The sequence below is a fragment of the Brassica napus genome, chromosome C6 (assembly GCF_020379485.1).
Source record: "Brassica napus cultivar Da-Ae chromosome C6, Da-Ae, whole genome shotgun sequence".
Lineage (NCBI taxonomy): Eukaryota > Viridiplantae > Streptophyta > Magnoliopsida > Brassicales > Brassicaceae > Brassica > Brassica napus.
Window position 1 is genome coordinate 40957704 of NC_063449.1, and position 27651 is coordinate 40985354.

The 27651-nt window shown below is 29.8% G+C and overlaps 2 protein-coding genes and 1 long non-coding RNA gene across 3 annotated transcripts; 1 reads left to right on the plus strand and 2 right to left on the minus strand.

Annotated features, from left to right (window-relative positions):
- Positions 1–966: 966 nt before the first annotated feature.
- Positions 967–6771, minus strand: LOC111207016. The gene is made up of 3 exons (XR_007325218.1): positions 4700–6771; positions 4566–4602; positions 967–4412 (listed from the first exon to the last, which is right to left on the minus strand). It is a non-coding gene; the product is annotated as an uncharacterized LOC111207016 (long non-coding RNA).
- Positions 6772–8554: 1783 nt separating this feature from the next.
- On the plus strand, positions 8555–9874 carry BNAC06G30030D. The gene has a single exon (XM_013843745.3). It carries the CDS (start codon positions 8638–8640, stop codon positions 9538–9540), a length of 903 nt encoding a protein of 300 aa, XP_013699199.1. The 5' UTR covers positions 8555–8637; the 3' UTR covers positions 9541–9874.
- A 3873-nt stretch (positions 9875–13747) lies between these two features.
- LOC106402852 (probable xyloglucan galactosyltransferase GT17) lies at positions 13748–15675 on the minus strand. The gene is made up of 2 exons (XM_013843655.3): positions 14600–15675; positions 13748–14238 (listed from the first exon to the last, which is right to left on the minus strand). Exons 1-2 carry the CDS (start codon positions 15583–15585, stop codon positions 13827–13829), a joined length of 1398 nt encoding a protein of 465 aa, XP_013699109.1. The 5' UTR covers positions 15586–15675; the 3' UTR covers positions 13748–13826.
- Between the last annotated feature and the right edge of the window lie 11976 nt (positions 15676–27651).

Below are 27651 nucleotides of genomic sequence, written 5' to 3' on the forward strand. Positions count from 1 at the left end.
TCAAATATTTTCATAAAGTAATAATTGAGTTATCGAAGTGCCTAGTATAAAGTATAAACCAACATAAAACTAGTTAAAGTGGACATCGTTAAAAAAAAAAAAGTCATCGTTGCAGTCTAAAAAGAAGACAATCTTCGTCTAAGGAACAAAAGAGATTTGATTTGGAGTCGTTAATAAGGAAGAATAGTTTGGGCTCAAAAATAAAAAGAAAATGGGTCGTCGAATTTGCGCCTCCTTTAAAAATAAGGTTGGCCCAACTCTGAAACCTTTCAGTTTTCTCAAAAACATTCATTCGCTCATCATTTTCCTATCCAAATCATAAAAACATTTTAATATGCTATAAATTCTAATAGAATACTTGCTTGCACTTTCACTGTGCAACATGCTTGTCAACTTGATTTCACATTATTTTCCATGCATAACAATCAAATTACCATCACCATCACCATCACCATCATCGTTGTTATACCGAAAATCAACGTTTTATTATAATTTATAGAGAAAATTACATCTAAAGACACATTTTCATTTCTTAATATCATTTTTTTTAACACTGAAACTTTCATTGTATTAAGAGGATGTGATAACAGGGAGCATCACCCCAACTAGAACAAAACACATTTACTGTGTTGATTGTCCATTTTATCCTTTAATCAAGATTCTCTCTCTCATTACTTACTTTTTCTTAGCTAAACTTTCTTGTTACGGTCTCTTTCTAGTTACATTTTCCTAGGTATTTTCTTTTATTCATTAATAATGGTAATTGTTGTGAGAATCTTTGGAATCATCTCTTCTTCTTGATTCCTTTATTTCATCATTTCAAATCATATTTCTCTTGACAGTTTATGATTCACTGATTTGTTCCACTGAATCGTCTACCTGAGTCATACCCGAGTCATCATCCACAACCCCAGTTAGATCTGAGTCGTCTACACGAGTCGCCGATTCATTTGCCTTAACTGCCATGCTCAAGCCCAAGAAATAAGAAACCCAACTGGTTGTTCTCCTCCGGATCCATCTCCAGAGACGTGGGGACCGAAGATGAAGCAAAGTTTCTATGCTATTTGAGGTGGTTGGAGCTTTAGTCATTGGATTTACTTTTGACGTGAACATCATGGTTCAGCGTGGAGGAGTAAGAAGATCATCATCTTCCAGGTTCAGCTTCACACAAGTTCATCGTGGATGGATTTACTTTGGACGTAAACATCGTGGATGGGAGCATTTTGGACAGATGCATTATGGATTGAAGCATCGTGGATGGTTGTGTTGTTTATGGTTTCATCATGGATGATTTGTTTTTCTGGAACATAAAATAATTCTTTGTATTCATCGACTAAAACTACCAAAATTAATAAATGATAACATCAAGCTTACACTGATGAAATTTGATGAGTTTGTTGGAGTCAAACGAGATTGTTGCATATTGTGGATATTTAAACGTGGACATGCGAATCGTGGACGTGCAGTTCTTGGAAATGAATGCCATGGATAGTCAATTTGTGGATAGGAGAAACATATAAAGACAAACAAATATTGCTTTAACAAAATCATATATGAGATCCAGTGAAAATTAAAATATAAACTGGCAGAAGCCAACACAATCTTCGTCTTGTTATTTTATAAGAACATATGCTATCATGTTAATTTGTGGAGAATGGCATTGTGGCCCCACAATGAACATATTTTATAAACATGTGGTCTATATTAAATCTCACAAACCCATAAATTTACCACGACTATATACAATAGTTTCAAGATTCAATACCTTCCACTTTATCTTTTAACACTCAATGTCATCTTCTCTTTATTCCACATCATCATTCAACACACATTCAACTTTTATCCACTACAATGATCTTGTTGAATAAAATTCAATACTCTATTTTATTAGTTAATAATTATTTTTTTCTATATCCAAATTAAATAAACCTAGTCTCTATTTATAGATAATTTAAAATGATAAATTTTAGTATAAAAAATAAAAATAAATTATTTAATTTATAACGAGATTAATTGGCTTTTAAATAACTAAGACAATATCAAAATATCAAAAATCTTTAGAAAGTGATTGTTTCGTCGGTGGTCTCCTACTTTCTTCTTGTTCAACATGTTAAATCTTTTCAACACCAATTAATTCACATCATCAAATTTCATTTTCAACACTTATTGTAAAGATTCAACTGTTGAATCTTTTACTCAACACCCCCATTGTACATATTCTAAATAAATTGTTAAACTAAACTAGTAAAATATAAATAACCAACTCTCTGTTTCTCAACCAAAAGCACAACAATCTTCTTCACGGACAAAGGCAAAATGGGCATAAACTTGTATTGGGAAAGGAAAATGTATGTCTCATGCAGAAAGTGTCTTAAAAGGCGAAGAAAAGACAAAATTTGTGTAATAACTCACTCTAATTTATACTATCTGAATGACTCTTCTATATAAACTACTAAGACAAGCTCGCGCTTCGCGCGGGATTTTGACGTAATTAAGGGTTTAGATCAACATTTTTTTAGTTTCAAAAGAATAGTTTCTGTTTTTGTGAAAAATTATTTACATTTAATCTTTGTTTATATAACATTTTATGATATTGAGAGCTGAATTAGTTGTTGTTGACCAAAATAGCATAATTATATTGTTGTGATTGTTGAAATGATATAATTTTTTTTTATTCAGGCGATGTACTTAATTTTTTTTGTACTCGTAGATTAAGATTTCTCCAAATACTCGTAGTTAAGATCTAGGTTTGTCTCCGCGCTATGCACGTATTATATCTTTAAAATTAAAATTAAAAGTAAATTTTTATTTTAATTACTTTGTAAAATCTTATGTTTGAATTTATATGCTTAGGAATTATATATTTTAGTATTTTAATTTTGTGATTAAGTTTTACTATATATATATTACAGAAATAAATTAATTTGGAATAGTTTGTTGCATAAATTTTAGTAACTTTTTTTTTATATAAGCCACCTTTTTGATTCTTGAATTCTTTTTATGAATTGTGAATAATGTATTTGAACTTTGAAGTCTTCAATATTTATGTAGTTGACTTTTGAAAATATAATATTTTCCTTTAAGTATATATTATTTTCTATATCTTCTAATTACACAACTAATAAATTATCGTTTATCTTTTTATTAATATATTCAGCTAGAAAATTTCCAATAGATGATTAGTGCCTTGTATAAAAAAGTAGTAAAGGTAGTTTCTAAGCTCTGAACAGTTAGGCAATACAAACTCCATCAATATACTCTTGCATGAGAATGTAATGATATTTTCATCAGATGGTGAGATCAATACTTTCAGGTTATTATCATGTCGAAATAGCTTTCTATTTTTGTTACAAATTCACAATTTTACACCTCTTATGTAATAGCTATGGTATTCACCAAAATGTGTGTAGATATATCTTTAGAAAAATCCAGAATGCAGTTGTAGACCAAGAAGTGTAACGTAACAAAAATAATTTTATTGTTGAAAATCATTTTGCTAATAAGACATGTTTGTCGGTGCTCCTATGTCGTAACAAAAGAAAATTATTATTTACCAATATTATTATTCTTGCGTTACAATAAAATAAAATTTTCATCGTGTTTCTTTTCAAGTTTTTAAATTTTCTGGGTGTAAGAATAACATACAAATTACAATAGCTTTGGAGTTTGGACCATACACACAAAACTTCTTTCCCTCTTGTTTCTTTTCCCCAACCAAAATGATTTCAACTTTACACAACCCTTTTCACCGTCATCCACCAAATCCAACTCTTTCCATGATCTCTTCTCCGCTATGTTAGACATTTTGCAAAAGAACAAACCCGATACTTATATGCACAAATCCCTTCCTGGCACGGGCACATGCACATACTTCTGCTTTTAGTTTCACACACATGAGCATCTGCATCTTGTCTGCGTCTCCTCGAACCCCTTTCCAGAAATCCAATTTTGTCGGTTTCTAATCAAGAAAAAGGAAGTCAGAGAGTAGTGAGCGAAACATGTGAGAACGTTACCCTTATTCATGCCAGAATATTATGACTCACAAAACATGTAACTTCCTCATTCATTCTTCTTAAGACCTTTCCCTCTGGATATACTTGAATTCCCCAAATGCAAAGGTCCTACCATTAGCTTTTGATTAAAGAGAAAAACTTACAAAACTAACATCTCTCGTACCTCAGATAGTTCATTTTCCTCTTACGAAGATCTGATTTTCATTTTACATAAGATAGATTTGAAGTAACCAAACCTTGTAGTTTGATAATGTTGGGATGATCACACACAGTCTTGTGAATGGATCAAACACTATCTGGCTTAAAATTGTCGAACCTAGCCTTCTTGGAAGCCACTATTCTTCATGTTTCAGGCTCTCATGCACCGAACACGCTATTGTACATCCCTTGTCCGATTTGCTAAAGCCAAAGAAAGAAAAACATAGCAAATCTTTCCTCTGAATTGAAAAAGAATCAGACCAACGACAGTTGAATGTATGCATAATGAAACACATATTTTTTGAAAGAAAACGTAGAGTAACAAAATATTAGCCGAGTATAGCAAAATCCTACCCTTGGTTGAGTTGCCAGGCGCCTACGCGTACGTCTCCTATAGTAGAGAGAATCATAACAAACAAAAGGAAAAACTTGATTAGATCAATCAAGTCTTAAAATTGTATGTAACTACACAAAATTAAAAGTCTTACATGGTGGTATGTGCCTTCTTCTCACCCACTTTCCTTTTGTTGTTACCGAAGAAGCAAATAAAGAGAAATCAAGCAAATGTCCATGGAAATGAAAATATCAAAGAGAATTGTAATTTGACACTTTGAATGTTGTAACCTTTTTAAAAGCTTTTCAAAAGCGTCCGATCCAAACTCGAACGAACCGTGTATAGCTGCACCGGCAACGTTGGTCAGCTACATAAGTCAGCAGGTGGTGACCTGCTGTGGGAAAAACTTGGCTAGTGTCAGGCATATAATCCCATGAGAAGTCAGAGGGAGAGAAGCAAACATGCAAATATAAGCAGGAAGAAGTAAAATCGTACATTTGACATCTACAGAGCCATGCGAGATCAATGCCGCCGACTGCGTAACATCAGAATCGTGGATGGCTTCGTGCTTGGAAGGGGTTTCCGTGAAGAAAGCTTTGCATTCGAGATACCTTCGTTTATGACTAATCCTGTAAACCAAATGAAATCATAAGAGATCGTCCCTATGGTTTGACTTGTTGAACCAGAGTAATGTAAAACCTTATTTCGATGCTGGTTAGATTTAGTTTAGAAACTACTAAATAAGAGAAGCGATTTGTAAATTACCTCCACCGGAGGAACAATGGCTTAACGGCGATCAGAGGCCGTGGAGACTTGGTGTCTTGAAATTAAGGACCGGTTGTGAGGATTCCATCTGACTTGAACCTATCCACTGTTATATATCGAGGATGGGGTGGGAAAGGAAAGGTAAAGAGGTGTCGATTTAGTGTCGTTAGTAAATTGAAGAAGCATTAAAAAATTTGTGACCGGTGATGATTTGTCATGGAGAGGGAGAGGAAGCGAAAGAAGAAACAAAGAATAGATTGGCTCGAAGCCCATTTTGCATTTCGCAAATAAAACGCAGAAATTTGGTTATCTGGACACGTGTCACTCTGTTGTTTACCTATTTAGTGACGTGGAAGGCCGAGAAGAGAGTTTGTTCTTTTTTATAGTATAAGATACCGAGGGGGTAAGACAATTTGGTGGTTGAGAATAATTACTCCATATACAGAGTATCGATTGTAGTTTTATATTGGGTGTGACTGTATTGCACTGGTGGCGATAAATTTTTAGTGGAAAAATGTTTTACTCTAAGTTTTTTTTTTTTTTTTCAAATGTTTTACTCTAAGTTCTGCTGATAAATTATCAGTTAGGTGGAAACAAATTTCATCACTTTTACGCTGAATACTGTTTAGATAAAAGTAAATATACCACTATGTTATCTCAGTGATAATACAGCATAAATCAAACTTTTTTCATTTTCTCTTTTATTTATATTATCTTTTTCTCTCACTTGCGCTAATAAATTTACTACTCCCATTTTCATCATTTAATTTACTCTCAATCCCTCTCATGTGTACCAATCATACTCATCATAACTAGTGTCCATTCCATTCACTTTGATGCATACGTAGAGTAACCATATTCAGAGCTCCAGTCATCTAACCAACTGATTATATCTCTAACACAAAATACAAACATGATATCAAATTAAAGAGATTATATTTTAAGGAAAATAAAATGAATCTCAAGTACAGCGTGTATATTTTGCATATTCAACATATGCAAAATATTTTGAGTATGCATGTTCTTTCACTGTGCAACAACATGCTTGTCAACTTGATTGCATATTATTGGCCGCGCATAATAATGAAATCACCATTATCATTATCATACCAAAAATAAGCATTTTATTATAATCATTATCATGCTAAAACCAACATTTTATTATATTTAGTCTTCATCTGAAGAGATTAAGACATTTTGCTGGTTGCCAATGATTACTCCATATACAGAGTAGCGATTGTATTTTGATAATATTGTTGTTGTCCATTTCATTCACTTTTATGCATACGTACGTAGAGTAACGATATTCAGAACTTCTGTTATTCAACCAATTGATTTTTAATCTCTACGCACAGTTTTTATTATATCAAATGAAAAAGAATACATTCTACGAAAAATAAAATAAATCTCAAGCGCAGCATATATATTTGGCATAAGTGTTACAATTGATATGTTAAATATTGGTTAATCATATATTTAATTATTTTATGACAATTTTTTAATCATATATTTAATTATTTTATGACAATTTTTTTCTATAGTAATCAATAATACATTAATGAGTGTAACCCTTTTAAATCAATAACTTATCACTGTTTTGTGTGAAATAACTCATAACTGTTCAGTCCATTTTATTCATTAATTTAAATTAGTATGGTTCAAAAAGAACACTTAGCAGTTCTTAAAAAAAAAAAAAATTAATCAATTAAACTAATAAACGGATTGAATCGGGTCAATTCACCATCTTGGCACATTCTGTGCGTAGGGATATTCTGTGCGTAGGGATATGTAGCTAGTACCATCATGAAACGATAAGCTTAATTAGCTGTTCAAAATTAGTAGTCTTCAAAACACAAGTTGCACTAAAATCCAACTTTATCCCCAAAAAAATCTAAAATCTAAAATCTAATCAAGTAAAACAATTTAGACTTTGCTTTGGAGTCTTTTCCAGAGCACTGAGCACATAAGTTTTTATACAAGTCAATATGAAAACGTAACCGGAACGATAAAGCCCCCAACTAATATTCGATCTGATGCTGCCGTCTTATAAAAGAAACAGTGGCGTGCATCTAACTGATGCCTGATGGATATGAATTTGGACCAAATCTATCTCCAGCTCATTCTGGTAGATTTGACCTTATAACTTACGGCTATAAATGGTACATTGTTTTCCCGCTCATTCAGGAGAGACACGTGTGTGTAAATCTGTGGTGAACATGTGGTTGTTCTTACAATACGAAATTGCCTCAGACAGGGCCCACATGAGTTTCTAGCACCTCTCCGGCTTTCCCTTCTCTCTGTTTAAAGAAACAATCTAGAAAAATTCCGACTTTCCTACAATATTCATATATCCCAGAAATTTTTGTAATTTAAAATACAATTGACTATACTATAAGATAAAATCTGCTATGTAGACTGTTACGATAACCACCATATAAATCTATGTGATATTAAATTTACTTAATTGTATATAATAAGTATATTTGTAGAGGTTCATGTCTTTAAAATAAATGTTTCTTTTATGCATTGCTTGATAAGAAAATAAATGTGTTTGGGAACATAAACAGTTGTCACATACTATATATAGCGTAGTATTCTTGAACAGAAAAAAAAAAGAAACAAAAACAAAAATATATATTCATTGAGGACCTCGGTGATCCTCTTCTTAACAAAGTACCACCAACATTCATAAAAAAGAAAAGGTAACTACCAACACAATTATTTTGGACGGCTTCAAATCCACAAACCTTATATCAATAATTGTGTAGAAAAAGGCAAATAGTCCCTCCTTTTCGGATTATTTATCGTTGTAAGGTAAAAATTTTGTTTCAAAATAAGTGTCGTTTTATAATTTTAATGCAAAATTTATTGATTTTATACTTTAATCTATTTTTTAATTGGTTGAAATATGGTTAGTTGTATTGGTAATGATGTTTTTATCTGGTAAATATATAAAATTAAATATTTTTTAATATGTGTTTGAAGTATAAAACACAAGCAGTAATAACAACCCCATGAAAGAAAAAACAATTACCTTTTATTGTGGCGGAGAGAGAGTTCAATAGTTAAATGGTAGACACAGAGAATACATCTGTCAGAGGCTGACTCATTGTGATTGATGCCTTATCTTTCTCACTTTTTCCTACGTGTGCCCCAAAAGACTCTCACGCATATCCACTACTTAGCTGACACGTCAGCTCTCTCTTTCCATCACTTGCCTCTTTTTAAGGCTTGCTTCGTCTCTTATATTCAACCCTCTCTACTATTCCTTGTCTTAACAAAAAAAAAACAAACCCTAATTTTTTTTCTTTTCTAAATTTATCTGCTATGGAAGTTCCAATGATTAATAGAATTAGAGATTTCGACGTGGGCATAAATTCAATAAACGATCCTTCGTTCCTCTCTCGATCTGTTGCTGTTTCCGGCATCGGAAAGCTACACCAAGCTTACGGTTTCTGGAAATGGGGAGCTTTGATTATTGCATTTTTAGCTTATTTCACAAATTTCATTACAAGACTCAAGAGTTTAGTTGTTAGGTTAAGAAAAATAGATGTCTCCATCTCTTCCCCAACTCTTTTCGATGATTACGACAGCGACTCCGATGTTTCTTGTTCCTCATCGGCTTCTTCAGACGACGAAGATGAAGATGGAGAAGAAGATGATGCTGAAGACGAAGAAGACGTTGACTCGATCTATAATCGTGGATGGGTCAACGGAAGCTTCCGCGTGAGAGGATCTGATCAGGGGCAAAACGATAATTTCACATGTTTGAGAGGTAGCTTCGGAGATTTGTTCTCCTGGCCGGACCTCGGCAGGATGGGATCGAGCGGAGTCGTGAAGCTTTGGGATTATCTAGATATCGATGAGGACGGAGACGGTGAGAATGTCGTGGCGTCGTTTCTCAGGAACTGTAGTAGCTCCTCCGCTTCGCCGTCGTCGTTTTTTCTGACGGCGGAGAAGAAAGGTAGCGACGCCGTCAAAGTGGAGGCGTGCGATCCACGTGCGGGGTTTCGGATGCCGGCGTTGCTGGCGGAGTGGAGGCAGCCGGGGAGGTTGCTCGGGAATATAATCGGAGTCGACGTCGGCGGCGTGGAGAAGATATACGTTAGGGATGATGTCAGCGGGAAGATCGCCGTGGGAGATCTGAGGAGGTTTAACGGTACGTTGACGGACTTGACGGAATCGGACAGTGAGACTTGGTGGGACGCTGACGTCGTTATCGGAGGCTAAAGGCTTTGTTGACAAGATGCATTAAATAATTACGATTTGATTGTGACGGTTGCGTCTATAAAGATTCAAACGCGAAAATGAAAAACGAGGACGACGAACGTTTTGTAAATAATTTGTCTGTTTGGTGTTTGCTTCTCTCTTCAGTGTTTATTTTAAATTTTGAATAAATCATCCTTAGGTGATTTTACACAAAAATAAAAAATGGTTAAAAAAATTCGTGTGTTTGGTTTGGTCGGTTACTTCATTTGGAGTGACTGGCTCGAATATGCGAAGCTGGCCATGTGGCCGGTTGCGAATTTCTAAAAGGTTTCTGGAATTAATAATGATTACGAGATTAAAATACAGTCTAGGGAAGAAACCAGAATGTTTTAAAAACATTTTAGAAGATAATGTCGTGAAAAATATGGCTAGGAGTCTAGGACTTGTGGAACTATAGCTGAAAAAATGGTATTACAGTATTGTCATACTAATTTTATGAATCAAAGCAAAGCAGAGAGAAAAAGCACATATTTTGTTATTCGATAAGAAAATATACACAGGAACAAAACAAGAAGAAACTCCAATACATGTGGGAAAACATTAATAACAAGTTAATAACTATCACTTGCCACTTTTTCTTGTGAATCCTCTTGTATATGTTTTTCTCCTCTACTTACACTTTTAGTACTAATATATATGGTGGGAAATTTGAAAACTTAAGTTCACTAACCTTCTCTAGATTGCTTTCGAGTATATTCTTATATCAAAATATATGTTTTGTTTTATGAGGATAAAAACTAAGTCATCTGGCTCATCTCATCCCACAATATATATTTCCATGGGTCATTTAGTATATAAAGAAAACAAAAACATACCCACCCTTTTAAGCCAGTGAAAATTATCTAATTTGTTTCATTAGACGCATAAAATTGGAAAAATTTAACGAAAAATGCAAGAAGGAAGTGGGAATCCCGTGCATTAAGACGCCATGAGATTTTCTGTTGTGATCCCTCAAATTTTGACATGCCAAATTGATGCTTCATGAATTGATTATAGGTCAACTAGCAATTATTGAATTGAGTTGGTTTCTCAAGGTCAACATGAGAGCCACAGATTTGGTGCTAGTAGACGTCGTAGGTATTAGACACAAAGTGTCCCACATCGGTAGTTGGAAGGGATCCTAAGTAATATATAAGATAGATGGGTCACTCTACTTATCACCAATTGGTTTTAGGTTGGAAGCCCGTCTAGCTTAATATGGTATCAGAGCCCGATCCACGAAGTCCAACCCGATCCATCGATCTGACCCAAAGTTGGCCTATCGATCCTTGCCCGAGCATTCCGAGATTGACGCTCAAAAAGCCATCATCTCGAGGGGGCGTATTAGACACAAAGTGTCTCACATCGGTAGTTGGAAGGGATCCTAAGTAATATATAAGATAGATGGGTCACTCTACTTATCACCAATTGGTTTTAGGTTGGAAGCCCGTCTAGCTTAACAGTAGGAGTTTCAATGCATTTCTTATTTCTTATGGAGATGGACAGTCTTTGGTGAACTATCAACTATATTTACTTGCTTAGCCTTTGTACGGCGTTCCAAACAAAAAGTCTTTGTACGAAGAAAATATTTTTAGTTTGAATTAAAACGGATTGTTCAGATTTTCTAAATATTATCAAAAAGACAAAAATACAATGTACTCGCCCTCTATCAAGTTGAAACTTGACTTATTTTGTGTATTAAATGTTTTAGTTTCTCGTAGTTTAAATGTTTATACGGATTATCGTAGCTATCGGATAAAGTTCACACCGGCATTTATTCTTGTAGTATGGATTGCCTTGCTCCTAAATGATATAATTTGTTTAGACTAATACGGCTAAAAATTCTTGCATTCTTGAATAGATGTAGCTCTTGGTTCAAAAATGTGGTCACAGAATTTGTCAGGCGTAAGTGACTTAGTGACTTTAGCTCCATAGTTCTTATCCACGTCCACATAAGTTATGTCATGCTCATGCTACAGTTCAAGAAACCGAAACAAAAAATACAAATGAGATCAAGAAACCAAAAAAAAAAACCCTTTGCTCATCTGGTGACCTCTTTGGTTAATGAAGTCAAGTTCAGCAGATTTAGGAAATGGGAGAGTTCATTCCTTCTTCTTGCCATATTATTTGAATGAACTTGCTCTCAAGAAATCATCTTCCTTTGTCCTCCTCATGGGAATGGTTCCTTCGAAACATTTACCATACTGATTTCATAACTGAGGGATATGTATGTCTTTCTTTTCCTGACTTTGTGGAAGACACTTTGTTGTCATAAAAAAATCCCTCTGGATAGTAGTTAGGCTTCATCTAAAGATGAAATTGCAAGTAAAGTAAACTAAACATCAGCACTTAGAACATAAATAAAAATCCCAAATAAAATCTAAGTAAACGATGTATTCATGTACCTGAATCTTGTGATGTTTGAGGAAGGGATTATCAGAAGCTGGTTGTTTTGTGATAGGAACACATGCAGTTACATCATCATCTGGGGCTGTTAATGACATCCAAAAGTTATAAACCCTTTTTAAAAAAAATCTAGACACAATATGAACTTGGTTCAATTATAACAAAATAAACAAAACAAAAGGTATAATAAATCATCATGTGTAGTGTAGTATGAGAGAGAACGCAAGAATCATGAGATTATATATGATACGTTCCAAAATCAACTCAAGCAGGAAAAAAAATACTCAAAAAGAATAAGATGATAGATTTATCTAACCTGAATGATCTAGACGACAGGTTTGTTCAACCTATTCAAATGCTTCTTCACTTTGAACTTCTGCTTAGATATGCCAAACCTTGCGGCTTAGGATAGTGAAAAGAACCTCCACAGCCGTAAATACAGTATGGAACTTCTAGTTAGTTTCTCCTTGCTAAGATGCATCCATAATAGATTTAAATTGTCTCAAGTTTTGGAAAGTTTAAACTCTGCAAGCAACTGGAAGATGATCTTGTGGTTGCTCACCGGAATTGCTACAACACCCAAATCAGCGAGGATGAGAGAGGAAATCATCATTCTAATATGCAGAAGTTTTGGATTAGTATGATTGGGAGGAATGGAATGATGCATTTGACGAAGGCAAATTCACCTATTTATATTTGTAGATTCAGAGAACCAAAGAGAGTAGGTGATTCATTGAATGATAAATCGTGGAAGTAGTGGAGAGAGGGAGTTAATTACAGCTTTAATGACAATGATTGCATGAAGGGGAGTTCTGTAACGGTGCCGCTTTCATAGCGTGTAAAGAAGAACTTCAAGCGTTTCAACACTGGAACCCAACAGTCGAAGACTTGACCCAACCTGTCAACCAGAGGTTTTTCAGAGATAATCGATCACGTAAGGCAACCAGAGCTTTAAGCTCTGTGGAAAACTAGTCGTTCTGAACCCTAGACGAAGACTGGTGGGCTCCAGTAATATATTAGAAGACCGTTCATATATCTTTCGAAGCCCAAATAAGAAAGCAGAGTAGATGCAATGAGGGACACAGTAGTGAAACAATGAGCTTTGTAAGTTGGGACATGTGTCACGTTCACAGAGTTTAACTTTCTGAGCTGTCTGCTGAAGTGGCGCGTCCTGGAGAGAGATAACTCTACTTTATATAATAAGAAGATAAGATAAAAATGATCAAATTCATGAGTTAGCTCATGTTCATTAAAGATCGTGATCTGATTTACGAGTTCATGCTCATGAAAACTCGAGTTGAGTTGAGCTGAGCTGAGCCAGCTGATCATGAGCTATAACTCATTTTAACACCTCTAATGATATGTTACAATTTTGGTAAACAATTAGAGATGAGACTAAAACGAGTCAACAATAAAGGACCACATATTAATGTTTAAATTTGTTTAATTTTTATATTATAAATTTTCTTGGTATATGAAAATAACATTCAATATATATATATATATAATAAACTTAATATAAAGCACATGGGGATACTTTATATTATTTTCCAAAGTATTTACATGAAAATCATTAGGGAAGATTAGTTTTTAAATTGTGATCATATAACATTTATCTGCGACTTTATCAATGTTGGGCTTGTACCCGAAAAATTCGTAATGGACTATTATTATATGGGCATTCACATGGTTCGCGCTTTGTTTTTTTTGAGAAACGAATCTCAGATTGATGGGCTGAAAATGGAAAATGACCCCCTAGCAACATGCCCATGTTCATTCTCAGTATTCGGCAATTCTCGAGTCAATATGATTAAGAGTATGATTAAATTACATCCAAAAAGGAGCAAAAACATAAGAGCTTATTACAATGAGTACACAACCTTTGTCTTTGCTTGCATAGCTAATGCCTCTAACGCTACATCAACCGCATCTGGCAAATCATAGTTAGTAGCGTTTGGGTGCGCATAAGTCATTTTCGGGATCATTGCAATAACAGCTTCCCTCATGTGAACCACCTCACTCTCCGAGATCCTCGAGAGTTCTTGTTCTATTAGAGTACTGTTCTTTTCGTCCATAAACACTGAGTAACTCCTTTTGTCGTCAGGAAGATACCACATGTATTGTGTATACATAGTGTGTGGTGAAAAAAACACCGGTATGCACCCGGCTAACATTGCATCGAATGTTGACCTACGTGTGAACGAATCACCTGGTGCTTGTAGGCAAAACCGTGACCGAGCCATCACTCCTAATACCGTCATCGGGTCGTGGCACCTACATTAATTAGCCAAACAATTAAGTTTAATATTAATAATAACCTTTTCTAATGAATTTTACCAAAAAAGAAAAAAACATTTTCTAATGAAGACAATTTAAATGAATGCACGAAACACTTCGAATACAGTTGCACAACTAATTTTCTCGTTGAATAATTGACAGATCTAACCAATCAAAACGTAACGTAATAAAGTAACCGTTCGTGGCAGTCGTTGTCATTTGTAAATACAAATTATGTTGAAATTGATGACTGTGGTCCCCGTCAGTATCGAAATCGAGGTCCAGGGTAATAAATAATAGAGACAATTGTCAAATTTACGGAAATAGAAAATGGAAAAGAAAAAAAAAGGTATCTGACCTGGACCCTCCACTTTCACACTTGAGAAGCTCACAACGGCTCGAGTCAGCGCATTGTCTGATCAGCTCGTCTCTAATGGCTGCTTTCTCCAAGCCCTTTCTCGGACCACCGACAAAACTAAACAAATGTGGTCTCTCAACACTTCTCATCTTGTCTTGCCACGTCAACATCTCTGCTGACGTGTACGGGTGAAAATACGAGGGATACGGTATACCAAACTGGTTGTCACCGTCCCACGGTTGCCTCTCCACAGTTAGCACCGACATGTTCCTGACAAGTGGCAATTGCATTAGTATGTTTGCACCAAAGTCAGTGCCTGCTTCGTCACTAGATCGCATGAAATCCCAAGCTGTTCTCCCAAATGCCAATAAATGATCTCGACCGTTGCTTCTCCCCCACCATCGTTGACCACTCATGTAGTCAACTAATCTAACGGCTAACTCGTCACGCTTCGTTAGGTTGTATTCTCGGAACACGCTCGATGCGTAGAGCCCACCGTAAAAAGGAACGTAGAAAATATCGGCATTGTTTGGCTCCCACGTGCGGCACGGATGGTTTTTAACACGTGCGTGAAAAATCATCTCGGCTATGAACTGGTGCGTAGCGAACCATGTTTCGCTGTCGCCGCCGCCCCGGTGGAGAGGTTGGCCGAGGCCGTTGTTGGCCACGTGAGGACACATGTCGGTGTAGATGTTTAAGTGTCGGCAGTTTTGGAGGAGGTTGGTGTTAAACTCTTTGGGAAGATCGTAGACGTAGACGGTGAAGTTTTGGTCGCACGTGCGCGGGAGTGATGAGGCTGTGAACGATGTTTGAGGTGGAGAAGTGAATGGGGAAAGGAGAATCAAGAAGATGAGACAAATGGAGCAGAAGAGAAGAAATGTGGGGACTGTTAACTTAAGGGCTTCTCTGTTTTTAGAGTATTTTTTCTCTTTCTCCTCCTTCTCTGGCCAGAGACCGATCTTGACATGCTTCTTGTTGTAAGCCATAGCAAATGGAGAGGAAGAGAGAGGAGAGGTGGAAATGAAGAAGTAAACGTTAAATGGGGAAAGAAATAAGAGCGTTACTTTGACGGTGGAACATGTAATCCGGGATGATTATATTAAATGACATAATATTTTTGTATGCTGTCCTGCATTATTCACGGAAATAATGGGCTTGACCATATGTGTTAAATTAAATAATAATGAAACTAGATTTGATGCTCACATGTTTGTTTTCAATTTTCTATACATAAATTATTATTTTTAAACAATAGTGGTATATATTTTTAACGTTAATCATATATTTAAATGTTTATATAACTATTTTAAATACAATAATTTTATAATTTACATGTTATAATTAATCAATTGTTTAAAATGGTATGTATTTTTACTTCTTATTATATATTTATCTTATTGTATTTGATCTGAGTTATTAAGCAAATTAATATATTCATGAGAAAACATATTTGAAAATTATTTTGTATTTAATTTATGTTAAATTTTGATCCGTGTTTCAAAACTGTATTTCTTTTAACTAATATTTTTATGGTTATTCATTTTAGATAATATATTATTGTATATACAAAAGTCTAAGATATGTTAATATTTAGATATGTATTATATGGTTTGCTAATTTTAAGCCGTTCTATCATCATATTATATTTTAAAATAAATAATTTATATTTATGAAAATAAAATTTATAAATTTATCAATTGAATACACTTTTATCATATTTATTTAAGTATAATAATTTTATTTTAAAATGATCATGACTATAAAGTAGATAAAATAGGATATAATTTATTTATTTTTCATTTTATAAACGATAACTTAAAATACATTAAATTATTGTTAAAATATTTTTATACATATTTATTAGAATTTTTAAAATATAATATATAAATATATATTATATTTAAAATGAAAATATATTATGATTAAAATAGTTACAAAGATTTTATATTATAAGATTTAAAGAAATACATGTTAATTTTTATACATGTATTATATAATTTGCTAATGTTAACCCATCTTACCAACATATTAGATTTTATTTTTGAACATAAATATTTTATACTTACAAAATTAAAATTTATAAATTTAATACAATTTTATTATATCTAGTTCAATATAATAATTTTCTTTTAATATGATTGATTATGATTATATAATATATAAAATATTACAGAATTTTTTATTTTTCATTTTATAAACGATTACTGAAACTATTAATTTATAATAATATTTCAAACTAATTTCAAAATTAGTGAAAATATTTAAATATAATTTCGAAAATGAAAATCTTGTAAAAATCTTTTAAAACAGAATTGTTAGAATTTTAAAATAAATATATTTATATTTAAAATGAAAAGATATCAAAAGATATTATGATTAAAGTATTTTAAAGATTCTATGTATTATTAGTGTTAATAAAATACACTAGACCTTGATCCGCGCAGATATTTTTTAATTTATATACATATATATTTATTTTAGATCATTGGTGATATACATTTTTAAACCGCGCGGGTATTGTTTTTAATTTATATACATATATATTTATTTTAGATCATTGGTGGTATACATTTTTAACGTTAATCATATATTTAAATATTTATATAACTATTGCAAATAGAATAATTTCATAGTTTATATGTTATAATTAATCAATTTTTTAAAATCGTCACATGCATTTGTCGCTTCTTATTATATATTTATCTTATTATATTTGCATTTAGTTATTGAAAAAATTAATATATGCGTGAAAGAACGTATCTGAAAATTATTTTGTGTTTAACTTATACTAAATTCTGACCCACCTTCCTTCAAAGTTGTATTTTCTTTTAGCAATATTTAATACGTTTATTCATTTTAGATAATATATTATTGTATATACAAATTTTAAAATATATAATTTTTTATACATGTATTATATAGTTTACGAAAATTAAGCCGTTCTATCATCATATTATATTTTTTAACATAAATATTTATATTTATGAAAATAAATTTATAAATTTGTCAATTTAATATAATTTATCATATTTAGTTCAATATAATAGTTTATTTTAACGTGATTTATTATTATTGTAAAATATATATAAAAAAAAAAAATTATTTTTCATTTTATAAATGATAACTAAATATATATCAATGTATAATAATAATTCTATTTAAAATTAAAAGATATCATTATTAAAGTAGTTACAAAGATTTTATATTATTAGCTTTAGTGAATATTTTTATTTAAAACAGAAATGATATTTTTTCTAGCAAAATCTTTTAAAGATCTTTATAAAATGTATTTTGAAAATTAATCAATTTAAATTGTTATTATCACTAAAATATAATTAAATATTTATATGATTTTAATTTTCGTTCATCAATCAAAAATAAATTTAATTTAAAATTCTTATTATATTTTATGTTAATTAAAATTTAAGTTCATTAATTTTTGAAATAAATTTTATCCTGATTCGGAAAATATTTTCTTAAACAATATTTATTTGTATTTTAAATAAAAGATAAAGTTATTAAAAGATACGATGATTAAGTTATGTAAAATTTGATAAATTTTATAGAGGATAGTCCAAACAAAAAAAATCACACATGAACAAAGTCATGACTTCTGTTTTAATATATAAGATTTAATAAATTTTCTAAGTGATGGTCCAAATTAAAAAATCACGCATACTATTTTTATATATAAGATTATAGAACAGTGGAATAATTTAATAGCGAAAATAGAGGAAATAAATAGTTTATTATTATTAACATAGTTGTTGTTTTCTTGTTCACATTCACACTAATTGTAAAACGCCAAGTTTTGGTTTAGTTTTGAAATATTTAGTCTTTATTTTACGAAAACACCACCAAATCTTTATGAATGTCTTAAATAGTACAAAATATTGTATATCATTCACCAGTAATACATTTCAATAATAGTAATTGTTATTGTGGCAAATACCAATATTTTCTTACAAGCAACTGATAAGAAAAAGTTTGTTGGGTATCAAACTCTAGAAATCCCAAATGGTGGTTGACGAAGACAAATACAAAGAAATGCAAATGGTGTATTGTAAGGACATTGCATCTGTCAACTATCCCCTATATATTAATTGAGGAACATTTGAAAAGATGTAACCTCAATTTTGTATTAATTAAAATAGGCAACAATGCATAGGTGTCACTCAATTAGGTAGTCAATTACATTCAATTGAAAAATAAGTAGGTCCACATTCGATTTTTATATGTTGTTAGATACATAAGTTGGTCAAACTATATGATATAATGATATGATATGTTATTTTCTTTCCTTAAATCAAACCTACGGAATTACCATAAATGACTAATATATATATGACAATTAATTATTTTAATAATAAAGATTTGATAACAATTTATATCTCCTCCATCATTTTTTGTTTAATTTTATATTATTAAAATAAATTAAACAATCAAATTAGCTATAAAAGTAAAATTTAGATTTTTTCGTATATGTTATATTTTGATTTTTTTTAAACGACAATAAATGACTAAAACTATTAAAATTATTATGTTAAAAATTAATGATCAATGGTTTAACATTTTTATTATAAGAAGATACACATGATTTTAAAACCATATGAGTAAAAAATATCATTTAATAATAAAACATATATATATATATAGATTAAACTATATACCATAAGATTACATAAATATTTTAATATTAAAACTTTCAATGAATTTTCAAAAACATTTATAAATTATAAACTTATTAAAGATTTCACATTGAAAATTTTGTTATCGATGATTTAAATATTTTGTTATAAAACGATATGAATGATCATAGAAGTGTATGATTATAAATTCTCATTTAATAAATGACTATATAAAATATACTATTCTTAAAAAAATAGGTTGGTCCATCTTAACTTACATTATATTTTTTATTAAACTAACTATCGAATATTCGAATTGATAAATAATCTACCAAATATTGTTTTTGCACTTTCCTTAATTAGAAGCTACGAAATTACCTAATATGATTAACGTATATATGAAAATTAATTATTATGAATAATAAATATTTGATAACAATTTTGGTATCTTAGTTCTTTTTTTAATTTTATATTATTAAAAGATATTAAAAATCACATTAAATATAATAAAAACATTTATATTTTTTCTTATATGTTATATTTTGAATTTTTCAAAATGTCTATATATTATTAGAAATTTGAAGATTCTCACTCTGAAAATTTTGTGATCAATAGATTATTTTTTTGTTATAATAAGTTACAAATGATCATAAAATATAACGCATATGAATTTTTATTTAATAAATATTCAAACTAAATAATATATATATATATACTAATGATTTCAACCAACAAGATTGGCTGATCAATTTAGTTGTCCAGTTGAAATCTTTCAAAAGTATGTGAAAGACTAAAGTCAAAGTAAATATGGATTTAGAATAGTAATTATATTTTACTAACCAAAATACCGAAAAAACCCGAACCGAATCGAAACCAACCCGATATCTGGATTGAACACCCCTAATCCAAATGAAGCCAAACTATTGTTTCATTCTCCAAAATATAATAAAAATAATAACTTAATTCCGCGCAAGGCGCGGATCTTATCCTAGTCTAATAATAAATTGGGAAACGAATATTGCTGACAAGATACATGTTAAGGGAAATTATCAAGATTAAAGAAAACAAAACTATTAGTGATAATTGTGCACCCTAGAGTTTTTATATTCTAATTGCAATTATTTTAATCGATAGAAAAACGTTTTAAATGTTACAAATTGACTTCTGGATTCGAGTATTCCAATGGAATTAACTATTTTTTAAAAAAAAATTACATGCATTGAAATTTGAAAATAAAAAATCTAACCAGTATTTGATTTTTAATTGCCTGTATGATGAAGATTTTCCAGGCATTATATGGAAGTTTTTTTGGCGCTTTTGTCATCCAGAAATAAGAATGCTTTTTTTCCTCATAGATATGATAGCATCCATAAAGCCCATCCTTCGGAGTCCAAAGTTTGAGGCCATTAGAAATGGGGCCTTGCTATTTTAGAAGATTTGAAATGGCCTCAAACTTTGGACTCGGAAGGATGGGCTTTATGGATGCTGATTCAATTTTAGATTCAGTTTAAACTAGAAGATCATTGCGAGTACAAGAGAACATTGTGAGTCGTATACAAAAAGGCTTAAAAGATTCTAATCAAGTTTGGTAAATATGATTGTAGTACCTTTCTTCAAAGAGAAACTTCTCCTCGCCTAATTAAATAAAACATTTTGATTTTCTTGGTATTATTCAGTTCAATCAAATAAGATATCATCTAGGTAATTAAATATTATCAATAAAACAATGGTTCATGATCAAAATGAACAACCAAGGTCGTTTGGTCTGGTTCATAAACACAGCGTAATATGATTCAGTTTAAACTAGGCAATGCTGATTCAATTTTAGATGCTTTCTTTCTCTCAACATATTTTTTACGATCCAAATGTTACCGGTAAGCATCTTTAAAAAATCAACAATTATACTTTCAACTATTGATTTACCAGGTAGAATTTAAGATTTAAGTACTTTCGTTATGGTCAGGACGCATCATTACTTCGGTGCAAACTACTGGAACACAGTAATCTTATCTAACTGTTTTCTCTGTCTTGCAAGATCAGACAGTTAGTGTATGAAGACTATACGGCTTGCTGCATGTTGTTACCCTAAAAGGGGATAAGAGACTTTTTACATTTGCAACGAAAATGATTATGAATATATTTGTAAATATTAGTTGTAATTAGAAAACTCATGTTCGGATTTAGTGTTTATGTATTTTATTTATTAGTTCGATTGTATAAAATTGTTTTTATTTTTACATAAATTTTATACTACAACGATAATTAAATATGTATTCATTTTGTATCTAAATTAATTATAAAGTCTAATAAAATAGTAAGAAAAGTATTGTTACAAAAATATTTCTAGCTATTTGGTGTTGTAGCTAGAGTTTGATATATGGTAAATCCCTTATATATTAATTGAGGAACATTTGAAAAGATGTAACCTCAATTTTGTATTAATTAAAAGAGGTCCCAATGCATAGGTGACACTCAATTAGGTAGTCAATTACATTCAATTGAAAAATAAGTAGGTCTACATTCGATTTTTATATGTTGTTAGATACATAAGTTGGTCAAACTATATGATATAATGATATGATATGATATTTTCTTTTCTTAAATAAAACCTACGGAATTACCATAAATGACTAATATATATATGACAATTAATGAGTTTAATAATAAAGATTTGATAACAATGTATATCTCCTCCATCATTTTTTGTTTAATTTTATATTATTAAAATAAATTAAACAATCAAATTAGCTATAAAAATAAAATTTAGATTTTTTCGTATATGTTATATTTTGAATTTTTAAAAACGACAATAAATGACTAAAACTATTAAAATTATTATGTTAAAAATTAATGATCAATTGGTTTAACATTTTTATTATAAGAAGATACACATGATTTTAAAACCATATGAGTAAAAAATATCATTTAATAATAAAATATATATATATATTAAACACTATATACCATAAGATTACATAAATATTTTAATATTAAAACTTTCAATGAATTTTCAAGAACATTTATAAATTATAAATTTATTAAAGATTTCAGATTGAAAATTTTGTTATCGATGATTTAAATATTTTGTTATAAAACGATATGAACGATCATAGAACTGTATGATTATAAATTCTTATTTAATAAATAACTATACAAAATATACTATTCCTAGAAAAATAGGTTGATTCATCTTAACTTATATTACACTTTTTATTAAACTAACTATCGAATTGATAAATAACGTACCAAAAAATATTTTGCACTTTCCTTAAATAAAAGCTACGAAATTACCTAATATGATTAACGTATATGTGAAAATTAATTATAATGAATAATAAATATTTGATAACAATTTTTGTATCTTAGTTCTTTTTTTAATTTTATATTATTAAAATATATTTAAAAATCACATTAAATATATAATAAAAACATTTATAATTTTTCTTATATGTTATATTTTGAATTTTTCAAAACGTCTATAAATTATTAGAAATTTGAAGATCCCCACTCTGAAAATTTTGTGATCAATAGATTTTTTTTTTGTCATAATAAGTTACAAATGATCATAAAATTGTATTAATATGAACTTTTATTTAATATTATAAGAAGATACACATTATTTTAAAACCATATGAGTAAAAAATATCATTTAATAATAAAACATATATATATATTTTTATATATATATAGATTATACTATATACCATAAGATTACATAAATATTTTAATATTAAAACTTTCAATGAATTTTCAAAAACATTTATAAATTATAAACTTATTAAAGATTTCACATTGAAATTTTTGTTATCGATTATTTAAATATTCAGTTATAAAATGATATGAATGATCATAGAACTGTATGATTATAAATTCTCATTTAATAAATGACTATATAAAATATACTATTCTTAGAAAAATAGGTTGGTCCATCTTGACTTACATTATATTTTTTATTAAACTAACTATCTAATTGATAAATAATCTACCAAAATTTTTTTTTCACTTTCCTTAATTAGAAGCTACGAAATTACCTAATATGATTAACGTATATATGAAAATTAATTATTATGAATAATAAATTTTTGATAACAATTTTTGTGTCTTAGTTCTTTTTTTAAATTTTATATTATTGAAAGATATTAAAAAATCACATTAAATATATAATAAAAACATTTATATTTTTTCTTATATGTTATATTTGAATTTTTCAAAATGTCTATATATTATTAGAAATTTGAATATTCCCACTCTGAAAATTTTGTGATCAATAGATTATTTTTTTGTTATAATAAGTTACAAATGATCATAAAATATAACACATATGAATTTTTATTTAATAAATATTCAAACTAAATAATATATATATATATAAACACTAATGATTTAAAGCAACAAGATTGGCTGATCAATTTAGTCGTCCAGTTGAAATCTTTCAAAAGTATGTGAAAGACTAAAGTCAAAGTAAATATTGATTTAGAATAGTAGTTATATTTTACTAACCAAATACCGAAAAAAACCGAACCGAACCGAAACTAACCCGATATCCGGGTTGAACACCCGTAATCCAAATGAAGCCAAACTATTGTTTCATTCTCCAAAATATAATAAAAATAATAACTTAATTCCGCGCAAGGCGCGGGTATTATCCTAGTTATGATTAATATAGTTACAAATATATTCGTAGCTATGGCGTGGAAGGATATCTATAAACTCATAACTACAAAAATATTTGTGGCTCGACATAGCTATTGATCAAATAGCCACACATTTTTGGTCATATGTACAATTAACTTCAATTACTCTTGTAGTGTAACCAAGACGATCAAAAAGTTTTATTTAATTTCTTGTTCAAGTGTACACCAAATATTTAGTTCCTTTTCATCTATTATATGGTATTGCTATATATACAGACAAGGACATTGTTTAATGAGATTGAGAGTACTCTTCTGTGTGTTTCAGAAGAAAACAAATGAGAGAAAATAAAAACAATTGAGCTAATTAATATATGGTATATAGAGTAGCATGGTTGCATGCGGAAGGCTAGTATATGTCTATTATAATAACTGTTTCGGATCTTCAGATATCAAAAAGGAAAATCTCTTCTTTCCTATTTTCATATCATAGGTATATAGGTAAATAACATAAATTACTGTGACAGGTTTTAGTATCTACAACGTACCTCACTGTTTTCACATTATCTTCATCAATTTATTTACATTGGTATAGGTAATAAAAAAAATCAGGTAGATGTATAGATTGTACTTGAGTAAGAAAGAATGGATATATATTGGACGGCTTGATGAGGGCGTATTTATGTATACACATAACCTACCTTCTAGTAGACTTCTAGTCCTAGCTTCAGTAGGAGCAGAAAGATACAAAATTTCGAGTTACATCAATAACTATGTTTACTAACAATGATAACAACAACTCGGTCTTTTACCCTTAAAGTCTAACTTACAAATATTACGAATAGTACGTTTAAATGAGTAACAATATTTAATTCAATCTTTCTATAAAAAAACCTGATACAATCATCCACTACAACCACAAATCAAGATCAAGTGCATGTGAATATATATAATCTTATAAAAAGGTTTCCAAGAGATTTTAATCAAGTAAACATAGACATATGAAAAACCTAGAGGGGAAAAAGAGAAGAGCATGCATGAAATGTAAATCTAAATGTAAAATGCAAAATGAGAAAACAGAAACTAAGGCAGCAACTTTAAACATTCTTCTGTTTCTTGGACTGCACGACGGTCCAGCGTGTTTTGAATCGATGGCAGTGTAGATTGATTGCTATTTAACAGTTAGCTGCAACATTTTTAGTGTAGTTCTGAGCCTATCACTAGGTCCAAATCATACCTAATTCTATACATATTGCATCCATGTATACATCTATACGTGTTACAAATTTTCGTATGTATTAATCTATACATGTAGATGTGGTAGATAGTTTGACCAAAAAAAAAAAAAAAAAGTAGATGTGGTAGATAGCGGACGTAGAATCCCGAGATAAATCGGAAGAAAGGTACGGGACGAAAACGTTTTTGCTCGACGGATCTGTCTCTGCGTGTGTGCTTTTTGGCTTTAGCGATGCGAAATATTTGTAATTTTTATTATTATTATTATTATTATTTGTAATTTGTTAAAGTTGCTTTACAATTTACATTGATTTCTTTTTCTTTTTTTATCTCTCTCTTTTTCTTTTTTTCTCTCTCTCTTTTTCTTTGTCTAAAACCGTGACTTGTTCACATCTTTCCTTCGTGCTTCGGTTTTTCTAGCTTTCTTTTTTTCTTTATTTTTCATTGAAATGATAATAATATTCTATTGTCTTTTTAAAAATAATAATAATATTCTATTGTCACAATCATTTTGTGCAAATTTTCCTTCTAATCACCGTTTTACTTATATATTAGGAATCGTACAATACGCACAACTAATTTTTAATAAAATAAAAAAAGTAAACCATTCTCCGGAGAGAATATGTGAAAGTCCAGGTTGCCACGCGCGTGAAAATCTGGTGTGGTGCGGATTCGAACTTGGGTTTCTTTATGGATCCATGGAATGTCTTGACCATCCGAGATCACAGCGTGGTTAACTAGTTTTTAATATATTGTATATCATCTTTAATATCACGTTTAAAATTAAAAACTATAGTCATCATTCCTTTTTCTTTATCACGTTTATATATTTGGAATTTAGGAAAATATATATTATTTTACATTTTATAGCGTGTTTAGAAAAAAAAAACATTTTTATAGTGATGAAGTAGTATGTTTGTTGTAACATCTATTCTTACGGCAGACAGATTATTAACCATAATTTTAAATTTAATAGATTTATTTAAATTATAATATAATATAATTTGAGAAAAAAAAATCCTTACGATACTTTAGACTAAAATTATATTAATATCTTTATATAAGCTAATAAATATTTTTATAACTTTATATAGAGGTTCACCCATTTTATGACTAACTGGTGTACTATAAAAGTAAAATAAAAATAGGCTATGAAATTCAGTGTTCATTTCGATAGCCAGTAATAGGCAAACTGATTGTGTTTACCGGAAAAATTTTGACTGGTACATAGATATGTAAGTATATAACCACGCGATTAGATGATTCCCTAAACCTTGGCTATTATCCACGAATTAACAACTAAATGGACGCACAAACTCTTATACCTCTTTTTTTTTTTTTGTGGTAATAAAATAGTGAGAATTTCTTTTATCCGAAAAGAATTAGTAAAAATTATATCACAAACTCTTATACCTTTCTTTTGTCTTGTCATAACTGTATTGATATCTATTAAATAACCATTTGTAATGAGAAAAGATATATAAAATCGAGACACTTATTATACGGTATTGCCATGAAATTTCACAGCTCTTTCGTCCAAGGTTTAATATCTTATATATTAAAACAGAAGTCACAAACATGATTCATCTGTGATTTTTTTTAAAAATGGACATAATGGACTTATTCCTATAAATTCATGTTACATTTAATCTATAATCTTATCATTTAAATTTTGGGCCTACCAAAAAATTTTATTGGGCTATTAATAATTGGATTTAAATAATAGATGATCCATTGAATTTATAGATAGTATAAATTAAATAGATATAATTTAATGTTGTAATACTATACCTCCATATGTTAAATATTTAAATATTTGTCGATGTTAACTTTTAAAATTATAATAATTGTTTTTAAATAACAAAAATCATATTATCTAACAATGATTAATCTTTACTACCTTAAACCAATGAAAACAAATTTTAAAATATATAGTTTATTTTAAAAACTAAACAAAACCTAAATGTTTAATTATTTGCTCGATAATATAAATATATGAAGCGAAAAGTTTAATTTTTTAAAAACTTTCTAAATTTGTGAAATGTTACAATATCTTTGAATACAACAATAAAACAATATTTTACTGATATTTATATATATAATTACGATTTTAATAATAAAATAATAATCCGAAAATATATATATAGAAGAAGATAGAAATACATGTGAAAGTTCCGTAAACTTATTATGTTTTAAAAATTGATAGACACATATATTATAATATATATCAATTTAGAATTGAAAACAAAATATTTATATAAAAATAAATGAAAACAAAAATCCGCGCGGTTGCGCGGATCGAGATCTAGTATTCTATTAAAATAGAAGTCACGACCTCATTTAATGTATAACTTTTAAAGTTGGACTATTCTTACAATTTTTTATTAAATGAATTTTAATAAGACTAATAATATCTTTTGATATCTTTTCATTTAAAATATAAATATATATATATATATATATATATATATATTTAAAAAAAATCGAAGAATCTGTATAAGAAGATTTCAACAAGATCTTAACTTTCAAAAATTATATGTAAATATTTTCACTAATT